At 43.1% G+C, this 20,077-nt stretch overlaps 3 protein-coding genes across 3 annotated transcripts; 1 reads left to right on the top strand and 2 right to left on the bottom strand.

Moving 5' to 3' along the window:
• Positions 1–143: 143 nt before the first annotated feature.
• LOC146979013 (peptidyl-prolyl cis-trans isomerase FKBP14-like) lies at positions 144–3,324 on the top strand. Its single transcript, XM_085790415.1, has 4 exons — positions 144–410; positions 857–1,008; positions 1,435–1,562; positions 2,839–3,324. Exons 1-4 carry the CDS (start codon positions 211–213, stop codon positions 2,995–2,997), a joined length of 639 nt encoding a protein of 212 aa, XP_085646541.1. The 5' UTR covers positions 144–210; the 3' UTR covers positions 2,998–3,324.
• A 1,027-nt stretch (positions 3,325–4,351) lies between these two features.
• wipf3 (WAS/WASL interacting protein family member 3) lies at positions 4,352–12,142 on the bottom strand. Its single transcript, XM_085792131.1, has 8 exons — positions 10,987–12,142; positions 9,831–9,966; positions 8,119–8,280; positions 7,284–7,490; positions 6,681–7,199; positions 5,740–5,877; positions 5,549–5,650; positions 4,352–5,450 (listed from the first exon to the last, which is right to left on the bottom strand). Exons 1-8 carry the CDS (start codon positions 11,065–11,067, stop codon positions 5,410–5,412), a joined length of 1,386 nt encoding a protein of 461 aa, XP_085648257.1. The 5' UTR covers positions 11,068–12,142; the 3' UTR covers positions 4,352–5,409.
• Positions 12,143–14,017: 1,875 nt separating this feature from the next.
• Positions 14,018–16,316, bottom strand: LOC146979011 (uncharacterized). Its single transcript, XM_085790414.1, has 2 exons — positions 15,889–16,316; positions 14,018–15,342 (listed from the first exon to the last, which is right to left on the bottom strand). Exon 2 carries the CDS (start codon positions 15,320–15,322, stop codon positions 14,942–14,944), a length of 381 nt encoding a protein of 126 aa, XP_085646540.1. The 5' UTR covers positions 15,323–15,342; positions 15,889–16,316; the 3' UTR covers positions 14,018–14,941.
• Between the last annotated feature and the right edge of the window lie 3,761 nt (positions 16,317–20,077).

The raw sequence follows: 20,077 nt of genomic DNA, 5'->3' as shown, positions 1-20,077 counted from the left end.
GCTGGTAACACAACAGGGGACTGCGAGTGGGAGCGGCTGGGGGCGGGGTTTACGAGGAAGAGCAGCCAATCAGAGGAAAACGTCCTGCAGCAACTTGCATGATGAAACGTCACTGCCACGTAGAGGACCAGCTGCCCACATCGTCTCTAGTTTTGCACTTTAGGAAACAAACTTTTAAGGTACCGTGTGATTGTGTAGCAGTGTGGCGGCATGCTGCTGCTGACCGTGCTGAGCTGGCTGTGCTCCGGCCTGCAGATGGCCGCTGTCAGCGGGGGGAAGCTGCCGGACCCTGAGGTGACAATAGAAGTTATGTACAGACCTTTTATCTGCCACCGCAAGTCAAAGTATGGAGACATCCTGCTGGTGCATCATGACGGCTACTTTGAGAACGGCACCATGTTTCACTCGAGGTATGTTTCACATGAGGACTAATATTTTAATAGTACTACTTCCCTACGCCTGTAACAGTTGCTACGTAAGCAAATAAAGCACGTACATCGATTCCATATCAATGCGCGTGTAATTAATCTCCTTGGCAACGCTGCTATATGACCATGTGATACAAATAACAAATTAAATGGGCTTTATGCACAGCTCCACTACTTCCTGAACTTAAACAAGCTCCTTTATTTTCTGTCTTAAATTATTGGACCAACTGATGAATCCAGGTGTGTCTGACTCTGACCTCAGTAGTCACAACAATGGTCAGACACACCTGGATTAATCAGTTTGTCCAATAATTTAAGACAGGAAATGTGCATAAAGCCTATTTCAATAGTAGCTAATGTCCTCCTCGTTTTATTTGCTGATATTCTGGGATGCATCATGTCTCAAACTTCCTGTACCATCCCACCAGTCGAAACCAGGGTGACAAGCAGGCCATGTGGTTCACACTGGGCATCAGAGAGGCGATCAAAGGCTGGGATAAAGGCATGCAGGACATGTGTGCTGGAGAGAAGAGGAAACTGGTCGTACCACCGGCCCTGGCCTACGGAAAGGAAGGGAAAGGTACTAGTGTAGTGTTGATGCATGCAGGCTGGACTGCATGCTGTTATACTGTCTTCTCTTAGAAATGTTCATGGTTGTGATATGAAGATCATGTGCATGTGTATGTAAAACTGTCTTGTTCTGGATGGCTTTTTAGGACACCCACACTGAATGAAGGTTTCATTCAGTAATGTTAGTGCACATGTCACAAATGGAGCATGTGTACTGTAGTATGCCTTGTCGGTAAGCACACACAACACTAACCAATAACATCCGTCTCTTCTGCAATCTCTGTTTGCTATGAAATGAATTATAACATGACTAACAATACAATTCAAGCTAGCTTCATATGATAAAGATCATACCAGCTAGTTCTGCAGTATTTGATGCTGTATCTAGTCTCAGCTTTGGTTTGACAACTTGTCCTGTGGTCTTATCCTCAAACAGGGAAGATCCCACCTGAAAGCACATTGACCTTTATAGTTGAGGTGCTGGAGATCAGAAATGGACCAAGATCACACGAGTCCTTCCAGGAGATGGACCTCAATGATGACTGGAGACTCTCCAAACAGGAGGTACAGACAAGAATTGCATTGTGGCTGTGACTTGAAGTAAATTAATTAGCCATCAGCTCCAAGAAGCTGCAAATCCCCTTACTCCTATAGGTTGATCACATCATGACCCTTCAGATTTATCCAGAGCTAGAAATAAATCAGTCACTGTTGTGGTGGCTGTCCACCAACTAGAAAATAGACAACTGCCTGGATCCAGATTATTCTCTGGATCTACAACAAATCAGTCATACATCTCAATGTTGTTGTTGTTGTTGTTGTTGTTGTTTTACCTCAATATCTGTATATTATTTTCTTATAAATTTGACAAGTACATCCAACAATGTCCCATGTCACATTGTTAAAGGGATAGTTAAACATTTTGGCAAATTGTTCCATTGCCATAATCCATATAGTTTTAGGAGTAGGTTCGTTACCTTTAATTGTCAGTGCAAGCTATTTTTAGAACGCCGGAGCAGAGCCGCGAGCTGCTCAGAGCTACACTATGGAGGTTAGATTATGGATTGTGTATTTGATGAGGCAAACCAATAAATCCCATTAGCCTCCGTAGCGTAGCTCTGAGCAGCTCGTGGCTCTGCTTCGCTGTTCTAAAAATAGCTTACACCGACAATTAAAGGTAACGAACCTACTGCTAAGACTATAGGGATTATGGCTATGGACCAATTTGCCAAAATGTTTAACTATCCCTTTAACAATGTGACATGGGACATTGTTGGATGTACTTGTCAAATTTATAAGAAAATAATATACAGATATTGAGGTCCCTTTAAAGAGGGAAAAAAAAACATAAATCCACACCAAACGGTAATGACCTCTTCCCTGGCCCATACCACACACCCCCACCAAGTGTGGTACAAATTTGTTCTGTGCTTTTTGTGAAACAAACCCACAGACACAAGTAAAAACATAAACTCCTTGGTGGAAGTAATAGACCAGAAGTATTTCCATAATAACAAACAAGAATTCACAGTAGAGCAGCACTGATTTTCATTCATTAAAAAATTACTCTATAAAGTGAAACCAGAAGCTTTTTAGGAAATATCAATACATGAGACAATAAGATGTACAAGTATTTTACAGTGAAGATCAATATTAAGGATATTATTGACACAGTATTACACATGTAGATTTCTAAGTGAAAAATGTAATGTTTCATAAAGGCATTTATTTATCCTGTATTTAAAGGACATTCCTGGATTTGCTTCCAGATGGCACACATGTATTTTTCAATGTGTGCCCACATCATATTAACGTCTGTCTGTTCTCCTCTTGCTGCCAGGTCAAAATATACCTCAGGAAGGAGTTTGAGCGCCATGGCTACCCTCCCAACGACACGCTACATGAGAACATGGTGGAGGACATCTTTGCCAAAGAGGATGAGAACAAAGATGGCTTCATATCCTCCAGAGAGTTCACTTACAGGCATGATGAACTTTAAAGTCTCTCCCAGTCTCAAGGCTCACTGACTCATGGTCCATGATAGAAACACGTGCAGAGTTTAGTGTAAAGATTCTCTCAGGTTACCTTTGTGTACAGCTGTGGGTGATGGTTTTTGAGCCAGTGAGTTTGTTAATTTGTTACTTTCAGTGATATTTCTCCTCAGCAAATCTGTGCCATCCTGTGTGTTGACTTGCCTAAGTGACAAACAATCAAATTAGCTCTTTTGCAACCACTGTCATCTTGATTTCTCTAACTTAAAAGCCTCGAGTACCAAAAGGAAAATGGTAACATCCCACTCCATCTAATTTCTTTTAGATTATTTCCAGATTTATGCAGTTTAATGTTTACAGGTTCACTTTGAAAGTAAGAGTACTTGATCAGGCTGTTTTATTACATTGAGTGTGTTTGTGTTTTGTTTTTTTTCCTTTTGATGAACAAGTGGATTTTCTCATGACAGATATTATGACACAGCAGGACAAGCAGGTGCAGGTAATAATGTTGAGGCTCCATTCTGTTCACTTGCTCCCAGTCATTCATGATGCACAATACTAAGGCTGTGGCACTGGTACACCTAATTAGAAGTCCAGCCATTATTAATGTCATATGAGGCACCTGTGAAGCCTAACTATCCGTGAGAAAGGTTTGTTGCCACATGCATACACAGTACTGAAAAGATTTAGTTCTGTTTCACTACATTAAAGTGTATGTACAATTTTCTCCTGATTTTCAAAGTTGCAAAATGTATGAATTTAAATTTGTACATTTCTTTTTGCATTTGTTTTATTCATAATGAACCCTTCATGATTTAAAAAAAAGTAATGTGACTGTACATTTTTCCACTGTGCTAGATGTCTTGCAATTTTGTGTGCAAATGTTCTCACAGAGCTGATACTATCTAAAGACCCACTGAACTCATACATGTGCATACTGCATATACTGCCACACGTGTTTAGTTTACCATCAGTCTGAAAGGTAAATGAAATGTTTAGCACAGAAAATCAAGAACGTACAGTTTATAAATTGTTTCAGTGGTGTTGAGACTGGCAAGTTAAGCCAGCTTGTTTGAGAAACAAGTATTTACTAACATGCAGCAGCGTACCAATGATCTCGACAGATGTTGTCGCCTACTTGAGGGATTAAAATGCTCCGACCAGAGACATCTTTGAAAAGTAGATCCTGGATCATCGTGAAATGAATACAAACATGGGCTGACTGAAGCCCGACTGAGCTCAACAGGTGCCATAACTTTAGAGACAAGCAGCGCGTGATGGAGGCAGGCCACCAACTCAAAAAGAAAATGGCAAATTTGTTTATCAGTTTCTGTTGTTAAATAAATGTGACTGTCAATGTTCTTTAATTATTAAAATGCAGTGGTTTATTTGTCAGTCACATCTTGCAATACATTACACATTGAACCAGCAGGTGGCACAGTCTTCACAGGTGTTAGCATCAGTTACTACAGAGGCAGACAGGAAACAGTACACCTCACTCATTATCTATTCATGATGGGTGTAACTTAAAACAGATGCATTTCCATTCTCCTCTCATTCTAAGTGATTTTCACATCACATATCATTTTACATTCTTATAGATTAATTTGGTATTTAGAAAATAATCCCATAAACATAAGAGAGCACCACTATACTGTATGCACAATTTATGACCATAAGTTTGCATACGCTGCTGTGCAAGTGAATGGTGAAAAGCGTTCACTTGTGGTCCTGTTCTCACATTGAGTTCAACATTGAAATGATGCTGACTTGTTGGCTCTACAGGAGGAAAACAGTTACTGCTGCAGAGAGTATCATCTTGATAGGACATGTTGTAGTGCCCGTATACAAGTCCTTGAGGAACATCTCTTCTTTGAGGTTGTTGGTAGACGAGCATTCATATTCATCAGCTGTACTATCTTAAAACTATATGGTTAATAAGGTTTGTGGGTTCAATTCCAACTTTAAAAAGTGCCATTGTATATACCATGATGACATAGAAAACTCTCAACACATAAAATATGAAATTTCTGTCCTGAATGTAGACACTGAAATGTTTAAGTTGTTAAAATCTGTGTCACGAGCTATGTCAAATATAGCTACGGGAAGACACTGTCCTTTGTGTGTGTGTGTGTGTGTGTGTGTGTGTCTGTAGTTTATGAGTATGAGTAGGGGGAGCCGTCCTCCTCCTCACACACATTCAAAACATTCCACACTGGAAAAGGTCAGAGGTCACATTGTCAGTGTAAGGCGGGAGCCTGTTTGACACTCACATATACACATACTAATACAGTGGACACAAACAAAACACACAAATGAGTTCATGGCAGTAAAGTGATTGTCATGAGCTGCCACAAGAAAGAGGTGGAACAGAGTCTTTTTGCTGTTTGTCCGGGATGAAGAGTGGGTGAAGCCTTGACTCATCTGAGGTGTGTCCTCATCCCAGGTGGTTTGGGGTTCACTGGGAGAAGAGGAAAGAGGATGTTAATATAAGACACCCATCAATATGTGAAACAGATGTTATTGGCAATGTTGAGAAAAAACAAATACTGCTGCTACCTCTGTTTTCTTTACTGGGGTATATCCGAGGAAAAGGTTTGAATTCATCAGGAGGAGGTAAATCTTCCACAGGGTGAAACTGGAACTTGGATTCGAAATCATCTGTGTGAGAACACAGTGAGATAGTTAAATAATATGTTTATGTAAGATACATTTATCTTGCAAACTTCTTTTAAAATGTTGAGTCTCACCCAGGCTGTGCAGGTGTCCATTCCTGAGACTGGATGGGGGCAGAGGAGGGGGAGGAGGAGGAGGAGGAATGCGGGTGGACAACTCGGTGGTGGGAGAGCGTGCCGGAGGAGCTGGGGGAGGAGCCAGCCGACCCACCGCTGTCACCAGCAGTGAGGAGAGGAGACATTAACAAAGGGAGTGACAACATAAAGAGTAGGACCAAATCTAATGTCAACTACAGCAAGGACACTGTGGTTTCACTCAGAGAAACGGCCTTGATTTTTTAAAATACTGCTAAAAAAAAAAGTTAGTTACACAACACATTCTGTGTTTGATTTAATGACTACCTGCAGCAGCTGCTTCAGCTTCAAACCTGTACTTGTGACAGTTTCAGACCAAGAAAAACAACCAGAAAGCAACAATTACTCAAACTATTTTTACTCTGTCCCATAAACATTTGTTGTAAAGTCACATCTGTGTGTGTGTTTCACATCATCATCATATAGCTTGTTTCTTTCACATCTTGTTGCAAAAGAAGTTTCTTTCCATGTTTGTATGTAAAGGACCTAACAGTTAGCATTAGATGTTATGTACCAGTCTTTCCATCAGTAATTTAAAGTACAAGAGGTTATAATATGCCCTCTGAGCAGCACTGCTGGATGCTACAGTGACTCAGTATTGGAAAGTGATGTAGTGGAGTTAGGTGGTTGGCATGACAACTTCAGTTGAAAAAAAAGAGGCCAGAGAAATGATAGCAAAACAAGAATTTTTTTTGTCACTTCATAAGACACCTTAAGTAAAGTTTCATGTGAATTTGCAGCATTTGATCATGACTTATAATCTATTAATGTCTCAGCATGAGTCAACTATAAAGGAGACAAAATCACATTTAACCAGTGGATGTCCTTTTTGTCTTTATGCAAAAAAGTTAATGGAAAGAAAAATAGAAGTGGCCATGTACCTGCACTTCTCGGTACAGCCGGTGGCCGTCGGGTGGGGGCATTGCAGGGGTAAGACGGTGGCAGAGAGCGCATGGCTGGGGAGGGCACTGGGGCCATCTTGGGCGGAGGTGGAGGGAGGGTGGATGGGCAGGTGGGTGTGAAGGAAGCCGGGAGAGGAGGGGGAGGAGGTGGGGGAGGAGGTCCCAGAGGACTGTCCCGCAAGATGGGGAACCTAGATGGCTCGGAGTGGAGCGGAGAGGGGGGCGGAGGGTAGAAGCAACCTGAGGAGCGGTCCCCTGGGACGGCAGAGGGAGCTTGGAAAGGTGGGGGAGGAGGCGGAGGAGCCGTCGGAGTGGTGGGCTGGGACACGGCATGGTGGTGGTGGGAGTGCTGGATGGGCAGCCAGGTGGGCTTGGTGACCTGGGAAGGAGGTGGAGGTGGAGGGCAGGAGGGGAGAGGAGGAGGCCTGTTGGCCGGACGGTCTAGAAAGGCTTGAGGTGGGGGAGGCGGAGGAGGAGCAGAGGGATGGGCGGGAGGAGGTGGGGGAGGCGGAGGAGGAGCAGAGGGATGGGCGGGGGGAGGTGGGGGAGGTGGAGGAGGAGCCGAAGGATGGGCGGGAGGAGTTGGGGGAGGAGAGGCAGCGGGGAAAGAGGGTGGGTGCCTGCTGCCGTGAGAAGGAGAGGGAGGAGCAGAGGACGAAGGAGCGAGTGTCCGATGGATGGAGTTTCGGAGCTCCACCGTCCTGTGAGGCTCGGGGACGCCGGCCGTGTCTGGCGACGAGGGTGCGTTCCACAGCGGCTTCAGGGACAAGGATGAGCTCGAACGAGACACTGGAACACACAAATGGTCAAAATGATCAGAGAGAGTTACTGAAAATTAGGGATGGGTACCGAATTCTGTACTTTTATTGGTACCGACCAAATTCCCACTAAAGTAGCTACCGGGTATTGATTCACATGAAGTCAAATGGTAGCCTACCAGATTTTGGTACCTGAACGCACCTTTGCGTCAGGTGCGTCAGCAAGAGTGGATACGAATATTCAAGCCCTCACTTCTCATCACAGCGGTATCGTTCAATTAAGTCCTCATCATGTAACGAAAGCACAAGGACGAAGTCTCCTCTCGTCAATACGTGAATATTCTCCGGTACGCTTCTCATCAAAGTCCGCACCTTGCAGAGTTTGAGCTGCACCTCAGTTTCATTTGTTTTTTAATTTCTCATAAAACATAAAATACTCTTAAAGGCTGAGGAGTTGTACTGTTGTTGAGAAATAAATATTCCAATTTCAATTTCAATTTTTTTTTAACAGACAAAATAACTTTAATTACCACACATACACACAAAAAGTACCGTTTCAGAGGAACTGAGTATCGGTACCGTATCGGTTCAAATGTGAAAGGTACCCATCCCTACTGAAAATACATAGATCTTGTGGGAAGAAGTCACTTTACACCAACCTGGGGTCTTGCCTGCTATGTCTCTTTGTCCTATGGGCCTTAGAGTTGGAAACCCTCCAGCAAATAGCCCCCCCAAAGAGGGTCCCATGGGGGCCAGGCCTGCTGATGAACCCTGAGAAGCACCAACACTGCTGGATACATCTCCAGCACTGGTCTTTGGTTCTGGGCAACAGAAACAAACACACAAATCCATTACAGGTGAGTATTAATAATAGGGACAATATGACAAAACTCAACAAAAATAATGGAAAGTATTAATGGAATATTTTTCACATATTTAATCACACACTCACTAACTTATTGATTGATTCATTAAGAAAATAGTGTCCGTGTGTGAGAAGTGTGCGTGTGCTCTAGCGTGAGAAATTTGTTAATTGTGCTTCTCATTCAGGAAAGTAAACAACATTAAGATGATCACAGTAATGGGCGAGGCAGGAACATGAGTAAAATTTGGACCACCCATATCGCCTGATCTCCCAGAGGGCCGACAGAGTCTGTTTCTATTGGCCTGGCTCCATACGCTGAATGTAACTCACACTGTTACTGTACCTGCTGCTGTTTTCTGAACCAACAGGTGCCACTGATCCACCATCCATGCCTTCAGCTGCTGGAGTTCAAATTATCCACCGCTAAACTAAATGGACATATCCATAAAAGTGTCCTAAACAATGCTGCTTGAGGAATGTGCAATCATTTTTATGGTCTTTTAGCATGTATTATTCATGTATTAAGTATGTATGTGTTATGTTATGGGATCAATACTGTTATGTAATTGTCAGTGATGGTAGGGCTGAGGATGTATTGTTTGTTGTCAATGTGGCTGTCAAGGCATTTATGGCACAGCTGCTGAGTCTAAGACAAATTTCCCTGAGCGGGACAATAAAGACGTATCGTATCGTATCGTATCGTATCGTATCGTATCGTATCGTATCGTACCGTACCGTACCGTACCGCACCGTACCGTACCGTACCGTACCGTACCGTACCGTATCGTATCGTATCGTATCGTATCGTACCGTACCGTACCGTATCGTACCGTACCGTACCGTACCGTACCGTATCGTATCGTATCGTATCGCATCGTATCGTATCATATCGTATCGCCCATTACATCAGCTATCCGTTGTAACACTATAGAATAGAGTTGAGGAGTTGTGGCCATTTACCATAGAAAATGTATATAATGTAAATGCTTCCGACTAACTGTTCAATTTTTAGGTTTCAGCTGTAATCTTTAACTTCCACAGTAAAGTTAAAATTTAAGTTTATTGCAAATGATATAAACAAATGCAAATGATATAAACATTAAAATATTCAGACATCTTAAACCGTACCATGTTTAGCTTATGATATACTGAACACAATGCTTGTCTATTGTGTTTGCCACTGTATATAGTCGTTTCCTACTTGTCTACATCCTTATCTGCTCTAGTGCATTCTTCCCTGAAGTGAGCACTGGACTGTGTGTGTGTGTGTGTGTGTGTGTGTGTGTGTGTGTGTGTGTGTGTGTTCACTTACAGTCCTGAGAGACACATGTTCCCACTGAACCGAAAACTATCCCCTCACTGTCATTATAAAACCTCATGTGTTTCCACTGTGAGAGTGGATGAGTCAGTGATACTGGCAGCATGTGAGCACCATTAAGTGTCTGAACACACAGATTGACTGTGTCTGTGTTTGTGCTGGTAGGACAGTCCGGTTGTTTTTCTTACTATCGACAGCGGGGGCACTGCGGTCGTTGACCTGTGTGACTTTCCTGAGCCTGGCTCCTTTCTGGATGTCAGCCAACAGGGCATTCCTTCCACCTCCTCCTCCACCAGACTGGAGCTTAGGAGGCTCAGCCGGACACTGTCACACAGGGGAGGAAAAAACCAACACTTTTATATAACTCTGTGGAGTGTTTTTACAGTAGAATATAAGGTATTTATTATATCTTAACAGTCAAGCAGAGCACAATCACCCCCTAAAAAAGTATTATTATTATTATTATTTTCTTTTTATATTTTTTGGGGCATTTTATGCCTTTATAGATAGTACAGTTGAGACAGACAGGAAACGGGGAGACAGAGAGAGGGGGAATGACACGCAGTAAATGGCGCCCAACGCGGGATTCGAACCAGGGCCGACTGCAGCGAGGACTGTGCCTCTATACATGGGGCGCCCGCTCTAACCTCTACGCGACGCCCCCCTAAAAAAGTATTATTTGGTCAGTAGGGAATTAATCATTCTGATAAAAAGCGTTTCATTGTTTTTTAAAGATAAAATTAAACAGATTTGCTGACTCTTCTCATTGGACGGCCACTGTAACTTGAATATCTTACGTTTTTTTGAATTGTTTATGTATTCTTCTGATATAATCTATGTTACATAATGAAGCAATGCAGTGTATCATCAGCTCCACAGCTTCACCTAAGGAGTTCGAACAAATAGAAAAAAGCAATAAGGTGCGTTGAAAACATGAAGCAACACAGGTGGAGGACGACACTGAAAGTGAAGAAAGGGGCAGAGAAACGGGAGGGAAGATGAGGTCATCTTGAGTTATTGTCTCTCTTGTAGCTTCAGACTATTGTTTCATTTAGAAGCTGCTGAACTGTGCATGTGCACCGTGGGCCTGTTAGCAGGCAGCAGCAGCTCATTTAACCTGAACCTACTGGGGAAACATAACACTCTTCTGCTACTGAGAGTCTGCTGTCCGTCCTGCTCTGTGTATGTGTCTGTGTGTGTCTGTGTGTATGCGCGTACACCACCTCAATCAATAATGCAAATAGCCCCCTGCAGGTGTTTGGTTGATGGTTAGTGAGAAGGACTCGAGTGACTGTTTACAACTGCATGGGAGAGAGTTTGAGGAGGACAAACATTCGGTCTTACCTGCGGCAGGGGAGCACAGGGAGGCGGCGGAGGTGGGGGGGCCGCTGGGGGAGGTGGAGGTGGAGGAGGGGGGGCCGGCATGCCTGGGCCTCAGATACCTGCACAAGACAAATCAGACGATATAACTGGCAACAATGGTCGCCATCCTATTCACGCGCAGCAGCGACTGGAGCGGCCGCTAGGATGTTTTGTTTCTTCATGTCAGAGGCTGCTTCTGTGCAGAGAGGGGCACACTCACTGACCCCCTACCCTCTTCTCTGAACGGGAAGAGCTTTCACCACTATACAGCACAAAACAGGAAGCAGCAAAGGGCTCCATCCTTTCCAGAGAAATCTGACACATCCCCCTGTCCCTGTCCTCCTCCTCTTCCCACAATGCTCTGTGGCAAGACTTTGGAGAAGAACAATGGTTCTTGTTGTGCGAAAAGTAGTAGACCCCTCTAGATGACCAAAGACCTTCACTGCCGCATGTGAGTGGAAAACACATAAAGGAAAGGCCACAGGAAAACACAACATTGTTCTTTACTCTTACACCGAAGGTGTAACTATGAACAGGATGCGCTCTGGTTTAGTAATCAAAGTGGGAAGCACCAGTGTCCGACTTTCCAGGATTATGTCAACACATTTCAATCACCACACGTTGTTGGCAACTGGGCTAGTAAATGATCCTCAGTGACAGTCAGTGAGACCTCCACCCAGCCTCTAGACTTCATAAATTCTCAACTATCCTTGGCTGAAAGACAGAAAACAGCTCGAGGTCTGTGCACATTCAGCTCTGAGGAATTTGCACATGATCTTCATTAGAAATTGAATAAAACACAGGGCAGAACCTGTTTTTGTTGAATCTCTAAGTGTCCACCCCCTTGCCGTAATATGTTTGTGTAAAGCTCATGCATTACGCTTCCCGCTATGCAACTGCAACTGCTAGCCTATTTCTGTCTTCATATCTGTGTCAAGCAGCCTCTGTGACACTGCCAGTGTGGATGGTTAAAGGGGGAAAAGCTGGACACTGGTTAGTCAAGCTCCTGCACAACAGGTGGACACAGTGGAAACGCACCTCTCTCACACCAGTTGTTGTTTTTATTGACCTGTTAAACGTCTTGTTCATCCTGTGGCAGTGAAGCTTCTAAGTGACACGGACAGGCAGCTGGACCTGGCAGCTGTTGCAGCCATAACAAGGGATTCAGACACTTTTTGTGCTTTTGTGCTTTCATGAGGACACAGTTTCCATAGTGTGAATCAGCAGAAAGGTTGTAACAGTGTAGAAAGGTTGGACCCTGGTCAGAACCTTTCTACACTGTTACAACCATGTTTCAGAGGTCTTCAACAGAAATTAAAACATTCCTTATATTTGGGGTCTCACAGACTCCTTAAGATCATTTATATTTTCATATATAAATCAGAAGAAAAACATACATTATCAATTTAAAATGTCCATTTGAGTTCATTATTAATATTTGTTGGGTCTTATAACATTTCTTAATTGTTTTCCTTCATTACAGTCTCAATTTGTAGCAGTGCAGAAAAAAGTCACACAAAAAACAGGTACAAAGTGTGGATTTACTATTATTAGTGTGTCATTTGTTTTTTGTTTGTGTTTGTTTACACTACAGCAGTCAGTGGGGTCTGAAGTTTATTTTCTTTGCTAAACTTGCATAGCCTATCAATATCCTCAGAAATGAAGTAGTCCTATTATCACTAATGTAAACAAAGAGCTTCATCTGCTAATAGCGGTTCCCTTAAAAAACTGTATCTGTTATTGAACCTTCGTTGTATTTTATAAGAAGAAAGAAGAAAAGCGACCTGTCAGGTATATAATCATTGTCCAGTGGGTCTTACCTTCAGAAAATAAAGTATGGAGTGATCCACCTGTTTGCAGGGAAAGCCTCAGTGAGATCCTGCCCTCATGGTGCGCTCCTTATAGCGGGTCAGTGCGAAAGTTTCCAGGATATTTTTAGTCAGTAAATGAGGACACTGCTTCTCCAGCGTTTGAGCTGCCAGTGACCAAACCTTGCGGAGCTCCTGTCAACATATCAATAAGGTGCAGGAAGCTGCTGTTAAGTGTCCACATAAGCAGACGCTGAAAACATGCAGCTGTGGTTCGGCACAATGGTCCCTTTATGGGTCTGGCTGTTTACGGTTTATTCCTCCTGTGAGCGCACTGCAGGAGGCGCACGCAGCGCGAGGCCACACCTTACCGCTCCACAGGCCGCTCAGCGCGGGCCAATGGAGGGAGGGAGGAGGGCGAGACGCTTGGCTCAGTGTCATCACCCCAGCTGGCACTGAAGCTGCCAAGAAACTTGCCCTCACCTTGAATTACACCTGTAGACGAAAGTGAACATGCCGCATGACTGAGTGAGAGCTGGTGCTGACCGAGGTCATCTGCAGCAACATCTTACTGGATGGCCTTTCTCTTCTCAACTCGGTGTGTTTTAGTTCAATTCAACCTTTTTTTTTTTGGGGTCTGTGTAGTTGGGGGGTTCTGGCACATTTCTGCCCCCATGTGTTGAGAACATGGCATTACAGGTCGCCCTTTCAATTTCAAGGAAACTAGTATCTGTTTCACCTACAGCTGCTTTGATGCATTCAATCCTATAACAACAATGTGGTTTCATAGTTATTGGGTGTACATCAGTCACAAGCCTCTTGTCTTAACACACACATGGTGCGTGCACACACACACACACACACACACACACCTCAAAAGGCAACAGTGATAAAGGAATGCAGTGACACAGGCATGCTCCTCCCTTCTTAGTGACAGTACAAAATAATGTATGACTATGACATGTAGCCTACTGCTAATGCTGAATGTAAATTACACTAATTTCTTGTAATTGTCTAATGTAATATTTGACCCACCTGCTCCCTCATCTCTTCCAGATGAGTGATCACAGCTGAAGTGATACGACTCCTGAGAATATTGTTTCGTGCACTTTTGGATATAAATTTTGTTTTTATGTGACTTCTTGTAATCCTCTAACAAGGGAAATCAGGTCAATGAAAACGCACGTATGCACACTGATAGAATGGATTGTAGCAGTTTCCAGATTTATTTCAGAGGTGATCCAAAATACAGTCGCCCTGTAAAGCAAACTACATCAGAGGTTGGATCATACTTTCTTACTGTAGCTACATGGCTATGTCTCCTTCAAATTGATTTCTTCTTGTTAGAAAACATTCTTCCTTCATTTGACCTTTTATGCATTTTGCTGGCAAGTGTCATGTGTCTAAAAGCTGCTCACAAGCATTTCTTAATTTCTTTCACTAGCTGATTTTTTCACACTTAATAAAACCATTTACACCTAAATAAAAAAACATCCTTCTAACCCTTTAGAATCAACATGTATTCGTAAAAGAAGCTTTATACTTATCCTTCATTCTTATACATATATTATTCTTATTATAGAAACAATGTAAACATCTCATGACATCACAATATTTTCTCAAAGCATTTCAAACTTTGAGTATTGCTAGAAAATGACATCTGCTGGTTGTGTTTTCATACAGGCTGTAGGTTGTTCTATGAGTTGCCCAACAATGACGGCAGTGGACATGACTAAAACAGGGACACTGTGGGACTGGAGCTATGTCGGTATATTTAAGTGCTCACTGTATTGCTGCTGTATCCCCTCACTTAGGCTCTGATTATGTGATATTGTTCATGAAATGGTTCAAAAACCATAACAAACAAATACAATCCCTCACGTCACTTCTTATTGTTTCTGTGGCTCTGACATAAGTCCAGTCTCATTTTCAACATTTCTTCTACCACATAATCTGCAGTATTGGGCTAAACGTTGAATGCTCCTTGTCATTTCCATCATCAATACACAGTAAACCTTCTGGAAGGCCTCAAGAGCTTCAAGCATCTTCATGTGCTTAAATCCCTCTCATCCTTGTCAAGCATCTTTGCAAAGCAGTCTTTTTGGAGCTCTCGCGTTTTTTCCTTCTCGTCACCGTCTGTCCTCTCTTCCTGACACCACGTTCTCTGTCTCTTTCGCCTCTATAGGAAGAGTCGAACGAACCCTCCTTTTCTCCTTAAATCGACCGGAGCGGGACACCTTCATATTCCTGCGACACGTCTGCTCGTTGAAGACCGACTCCAGATGGGAGTCATCGAAGGTCTCGTCGCTGAAGAGGCTGGTGTTCTTGCTGGGCTCCTGAGGCTGGTCACTGGTGGTCTTGGAGGCAGCTGCAGCGGGCTCTTTCTGCTTCTCTGTACGCGGTGCAAAGGGGTCAAAGTCTGGGCCAATGTTGTGTGGCGAACCTGGATCTTTAGGTCCAGTCTTCTTCTTCGGCAGGAATGCCTTCCACCATGGTGTCCTCTCTGTCATCTTTGACTGGAGGAAGGAAACTGGGACAGAGAACAGAAAACATAAGTATCCAGGTGTTCTCCTCCTGTAACTTGACTAATGACATTTCTTCTATTCCATTGTTTTGCTTGGTGGAGTGGATATTCCTGATTTACCTCTTCTCTCATTTCCCTCTTGTTTTATATAAAACATCAAATTAATCCCTTTTAAATTAACACTGTGGTCATAGCATTGCACAACTGAGCATAAGGCCTATTTATCTTTTTTTTTAAATGGCATAGCATTCATAGCACTAGCCTAAATCCTCATAAATCTGACTGACAGATGCTCAGATGCTCTGTCAGGCACTGAACATGTTTTGGTAATAAAATATCCTGCTGTAATTGCACCTCACCTCTGGTAATTTAGCACTGGTGAGCCAACTAAACCTATGAATAACCAGTGTAACCATGTTCACCTTTTCTGTAAAACTGGTTTGGTTTAATGAGTCGTGAGAACACATGAGCAAAGCCAGGCCGTGATTCACAGATGAACAATGAGAAAAAAGGAAAAGGAAGAGAGAAAAAGAAGCACTCAAGAACTCTTACCTGAGCTGCAGCAGCTACAATGTGGGCACTGGGGTCAATCAAGACGCAAAACGTCACTCTGTTGATTTTGTCACACGCACACAATGTACAGAAACATAAACCCACAGGACAGTTCCGTGTCGTCTTCTCCTTCTACAGTGGTGGAGCTCTCACAGCAGCCGTGACAGTCCCTCACAGGGTCGCACTAGTATCCATTTCACGCATGACCCAGGTGTCCTGACTCTCACGTCACACGACTCTGACAAACGCTTCCTTTTCCTAATTTAAAAAACTCAAATATCCCTCGACTTCTTCAGCAATTCTCCACGAAAGCACAGATGGAGTTGACACATTTATAAGGAGCAGGCTTTCGACTACTGCTCCAGCAGGTTTCCGCCTCCGAAACTCTCACCTAGAAGCACCTGTACTCACTCCTGATTGGATGGAACACTCAGACTCGGTCACGTGAGCGACGCTCAGGTGAATTCACTGCAGGGGTGGGCGGGGCTTGCGGTTGCCGTGACAACAAACCCCATGGGAGCGTGCTCCTCTCCAGTAGCCTGACAGATTAAGACAAAAACAGAGGCCTTTGTATCAGACGAACCCAACCCAGACTCAGGAGCCAGGTGATGTTCTCGAGACGGGAAACAATGGCGCGTCACACAAAGAGAGGAATGGGGTAGAGAGAAGTTTATTCAGCCACGTTGATGGTATTAATAGCCAGAAAGACCCAAACAGGTTGTAGTATTGAGCAGCATGCAGTCAGACGACATAGTTTAAAAAGAGACCCTTACCTATTAGCTGTTGAGGGCACGCGACAGGAAGTCAGCGCTCTCCTAAAATGACGTCACTGCACTAAAACGTGCAATTGTTACTGTTCTAAGTGAGGGGTAAGCAGCTTGGCCTGGCGCCTTTGTCCTGGGGTACTTACAGGTGAACCTGCCCCAGTGCTCTAATTTCATGTCTGGCTCAGTTTTTTGAAGGTTTCACATAATTCTCATGCCCAGTCTGTGAATTTCTGAATGTAAATGATTAGCCTACACATGAGCAGGACACATTATCCATGTCCCATCTGACCTGAGGTAACACATCATTATCAGCAACACAGTAGGCTATAGATGCCACAGGTGAAAGTTTTTTTTTATATATATAAAAATGTAACAGGTTGAATGTCATCCTTTGATCCTCATCAGATACTATCTAAACATTGATTAATTAATCTATAGCTGGGGTTGCAGTCTAGGCAGTATCATGCTACACGTGCATGGTTAAAATCCATCACACCTTGAATGACACTTTATCGTTCAACTTCCTTCTGTGTGAAAGGCCAAGTTTCAGTGTGCCATTCGCTGCCTGCAGCAGAGGGAATCACATCTTCTAGATATGACGTTATACTATGAAGAAACTCAGTTTCTGTCGGTGTGACTCTGGAATCCCTGGCCTAATGGTTTCTGTGTGGGTTGGTGCCAAGAGGGAAGACCCGGTCTGGGCTGTGTAGCAGATACAGTCACAGATAGAGACAGAAACAGAGAGAGGAGGGAGGAATCAGGGAATGCCTTTAGTTTCCCTCCTCTGAGGTTTAGTGAAAGTTGTTGTGGCAACATGAATGTTTGCTATTTCTCTCTCTCTCTCCTTCAGTCAGGTGGCCTGAATACCTGGGGGACTCCGGCCATCTTTTCTCCCAGTTGAAACTCAGTCACTCACTCCACTATGCAAACTCAAAGGAGCACACATCAGCAGATAAAAATCAAATTAAAAATTAAAATTAAAGAATGAATTGGGGCGGTGTTTGGCTCACTTGTTGGAGCTGCCACCCCATGTTGAGGCTGCAGGCGGCCCCGGTTCTCCCTGTGCCGGTGTGGGTTCTCTCCGGGTTCTCCGGCTTCCTCCCACAGTCCAAAGACATGCACAGTAGGGTGACTGGTGACTCTAAATTGAATGACTCATCTCTATATGTCATCCCAGTTATAGACTTGTGACCTGTCCAGGGTGTACCCCACCCTAGCCCCATGTCAGGTGGGAGTGGCCCCACTGCCCTACAATATGCATTGATAAGCGGTATAGACAATGGATGGAACTACACAACAAAGAATAAAGGTTAAAAAAAAAAGAATTAAAAAAATACAGACTTCAGATACAGCTATGACAGCGTGTGCTGAAATGACTGTAATATAATACACTATAACACACTGTACATTAGTGCAAGTGGGTGGAGCTGGCCATGTTTTAGATGATTTTATACACAATTACTCAGATGGACATCCTGGGATCACAACTAACCAATGTTTTCATTATTCATGTATCTGTTGCTTATCTCTCAGATTGGTAAACCATTTCAATGTTAGAAAACTGCACATGCACAAGCTGCACAATTATATTCTGCCATGTGTCCAATACCTAACCGTAACCCTCATAGTTACAGCCATTTGTGGTCTAAACAACATCATAATCACATGATGTCATCTTGCAATATCACCTCTCATGTTCACTTTGCCTCTCTAATTCTCTTTCCAGTATCTCGACATCTACTTCCCGCTCAATAAAAGCACAGGTAGTCTCACTGAAAGTCGATCCTTAACTTCCTTAACCACATCAGATAATGAAAAACATTCAAAAGAATCTGAGCGTTTGCCCATTGAGACAGGGAAGTATGAGGGGAATGTGTGTAGAAAACTTCACAACACAGCCAAGAGATACTGAAACAGTGACATGGATTACATAAGGTAATTCCTCCACCTGAATCTGTTTCAGTCTGGGAAATGGTTGACTTTCTACCATTTCTTCTCCATGACAACCACATGCAGGGTCGAGGAAGCAGCATGATCAAGGATGGAGAACTTTATTCAAATTAATTCAAATCACATAAACAGTGAATGCATTCAGTAAAAATGCCCCTTTAACGTTAGTACAACAGAAGTTGATCCTTAACAACTATCAAATCTCTAAAAATTGTGATTTAGCAAAGGTGACATACTCAACACTCAGAAGTGACTCATTCAACCATGTATAAATGTTTGTATGTACTCAGATGCACATGGTTGAAAACATGCACATCCGTGTACGCATCTCTCCCTTTGTGATGAGGGAAACGTGTTTGCTTTGTGCATGTGCCGTGTGCACATGCACCAGAGTCATTGTTTTTTTGTCATTGTACAGTATTGAACAACAGGTTAAACCAAGGTGTGCGAGCCCTGGGAAAGAGCGCAGAAAGGCAGCCAGTTGGACTGGTGGAGTCAGCTGAAGAAAGAATGAAAAAAAGCAAGCAAGTGGCTAATGTATCCAAAACTGGTAATGACACAAACGCATAGCTGGTTCATTAGACCTCTCAGACAACACAAACCATCAGCTGCTCTTGAAAAACTGGATACTTCACAGCTCAACAAATGTGTATGTTGCTGCTCATGACATACAGTACAGGTTGTAAATAGTAGTAAGCTACAAACTTGATAACATAATTGCTTTGTCCAAAGCGTTGGGTGGAACAGGCTGACTTTGTTGAGCATGTTGCTTTTCCAAGGTATTACTGTGAGTAAAGCAGCTGGAACTACAGACGCTACATATAAAACACTCAGGAATGTAGAAAGGAATCTAACACTTACTGGTTATTTTCTTTGTATTTATTGTTTTTACTTGGCTGCTATTCTTATGGCAGACAGGCAAACACAACAACTCATAGCTATTAAAAAAAAAATGTCAGCAATGCACGAACAGGTTTAGATACTGTACTTATGAGGATTTCCATTGATAATAACCCCTAATCAAAAACCTGCCCCCTAGAGAAGGTTTAAAGGCCTTATAGCTAACTAACTTTGCCTTTACTATTTCCCACTGAGTTGCAGGAGTAAAGAAAAGAAAATGCCACAATGACGTGTATCTTACTCAGCCCTGAGCCCTTTCTGGAGACTTTTTTACTAATTTTGACCCCTGAAAACCACAACATCTGCAAAAAGTCCCCATAACTACCTGTAGTCCCTACACCTTACTAATTGTGATCAGCAACATGACATGCTGAACAAATCCAAGACGTTAGCGAAGCTATAAAGTTGTCAGAGCTCAGTAGCCTATATACAGTAGCTGATCGTGTGGAGGGAAGACGCTTCAAATCATTCAAAAATATTCCCAGATCTTGATATTTAATCAGAGGCTTTTATTGGTGGTGATAATAAGTAATAATCTGTGAAAAAAATCAGTGTCAGGGAACAGGCCTTAG

The sequence above is a fragment of the Trachurus japonicus genome, chromosome 11 (assembly GCF_045865225.1).
Source record: "Trachurus japonicus isolate A0001 chromosome 11, Traja_1.0".
Lineage (NCBI taxonomy): Eukaryota > Metazoa > Chordata > Actinopteri > Carangiformes > Carangidae > Trachurus > Trachurus japonicus.
The sequence above is the reverse complement of the archived record's forward strand: the minus strand, read 5'-3'. Positions and strand labels throughout refer to the sequence as shown.

Excerpts from the sequence above, each read along its gene's own strand:
- LOC146979013 (XM_085790415.1), top strand. The coding sequence starts at position 211 with ATGCTGCTGCTGACCGTGCTGAGCTGGCTGTGCTCCGGCCTGCAGATG. Across the intron at positions 411-856 it reads GGCACCATGTTTCACTCGAG|TCGAAACCAGGGTGACAAGC; the intron begins GTATGTTTCACA and ends CCATCCCACCAG. Across the intron at positions 1,009-1,434 it reads CTACGGAAAGGAAGGGAAAG|GGAAGATCCCACCTGAAAGC; the intron begins GTACTAGTGTAG and ends ATCCTCAAACAG.
- wipf3 (XM_085792131.1), bottom strand. The coding sequence starts at position 11,067 with ATGCCGGCCCCCCCTCCTCCACCTCCACCTCCCCCAGCGGCCCCCCCA. Across the intron at positions 7,491-8,118 it reads CATAGCAGGCAAGACCCCAG|TGTCTCGTTCGAGCTCATCC; the intron begins GTTGGTGTAAAG and ends TGTGTGTTCCAG. Across the intron at positions 5,878-6,680 it reads GGCTGTACCGAGAAGTGCAG|CGGTGGGTCGGCTGGCTCCT; the intron begins GTACATGGCCAC and ends TGCTGGTGACAG.
- LOC146979011 (XM_085790414.1), bottom strand. The coding sequence starts at position 15,322 with ATGACAGAGAGGACACCATGGTGGAAGGCATTCCTGCCGAAGAAGAAG.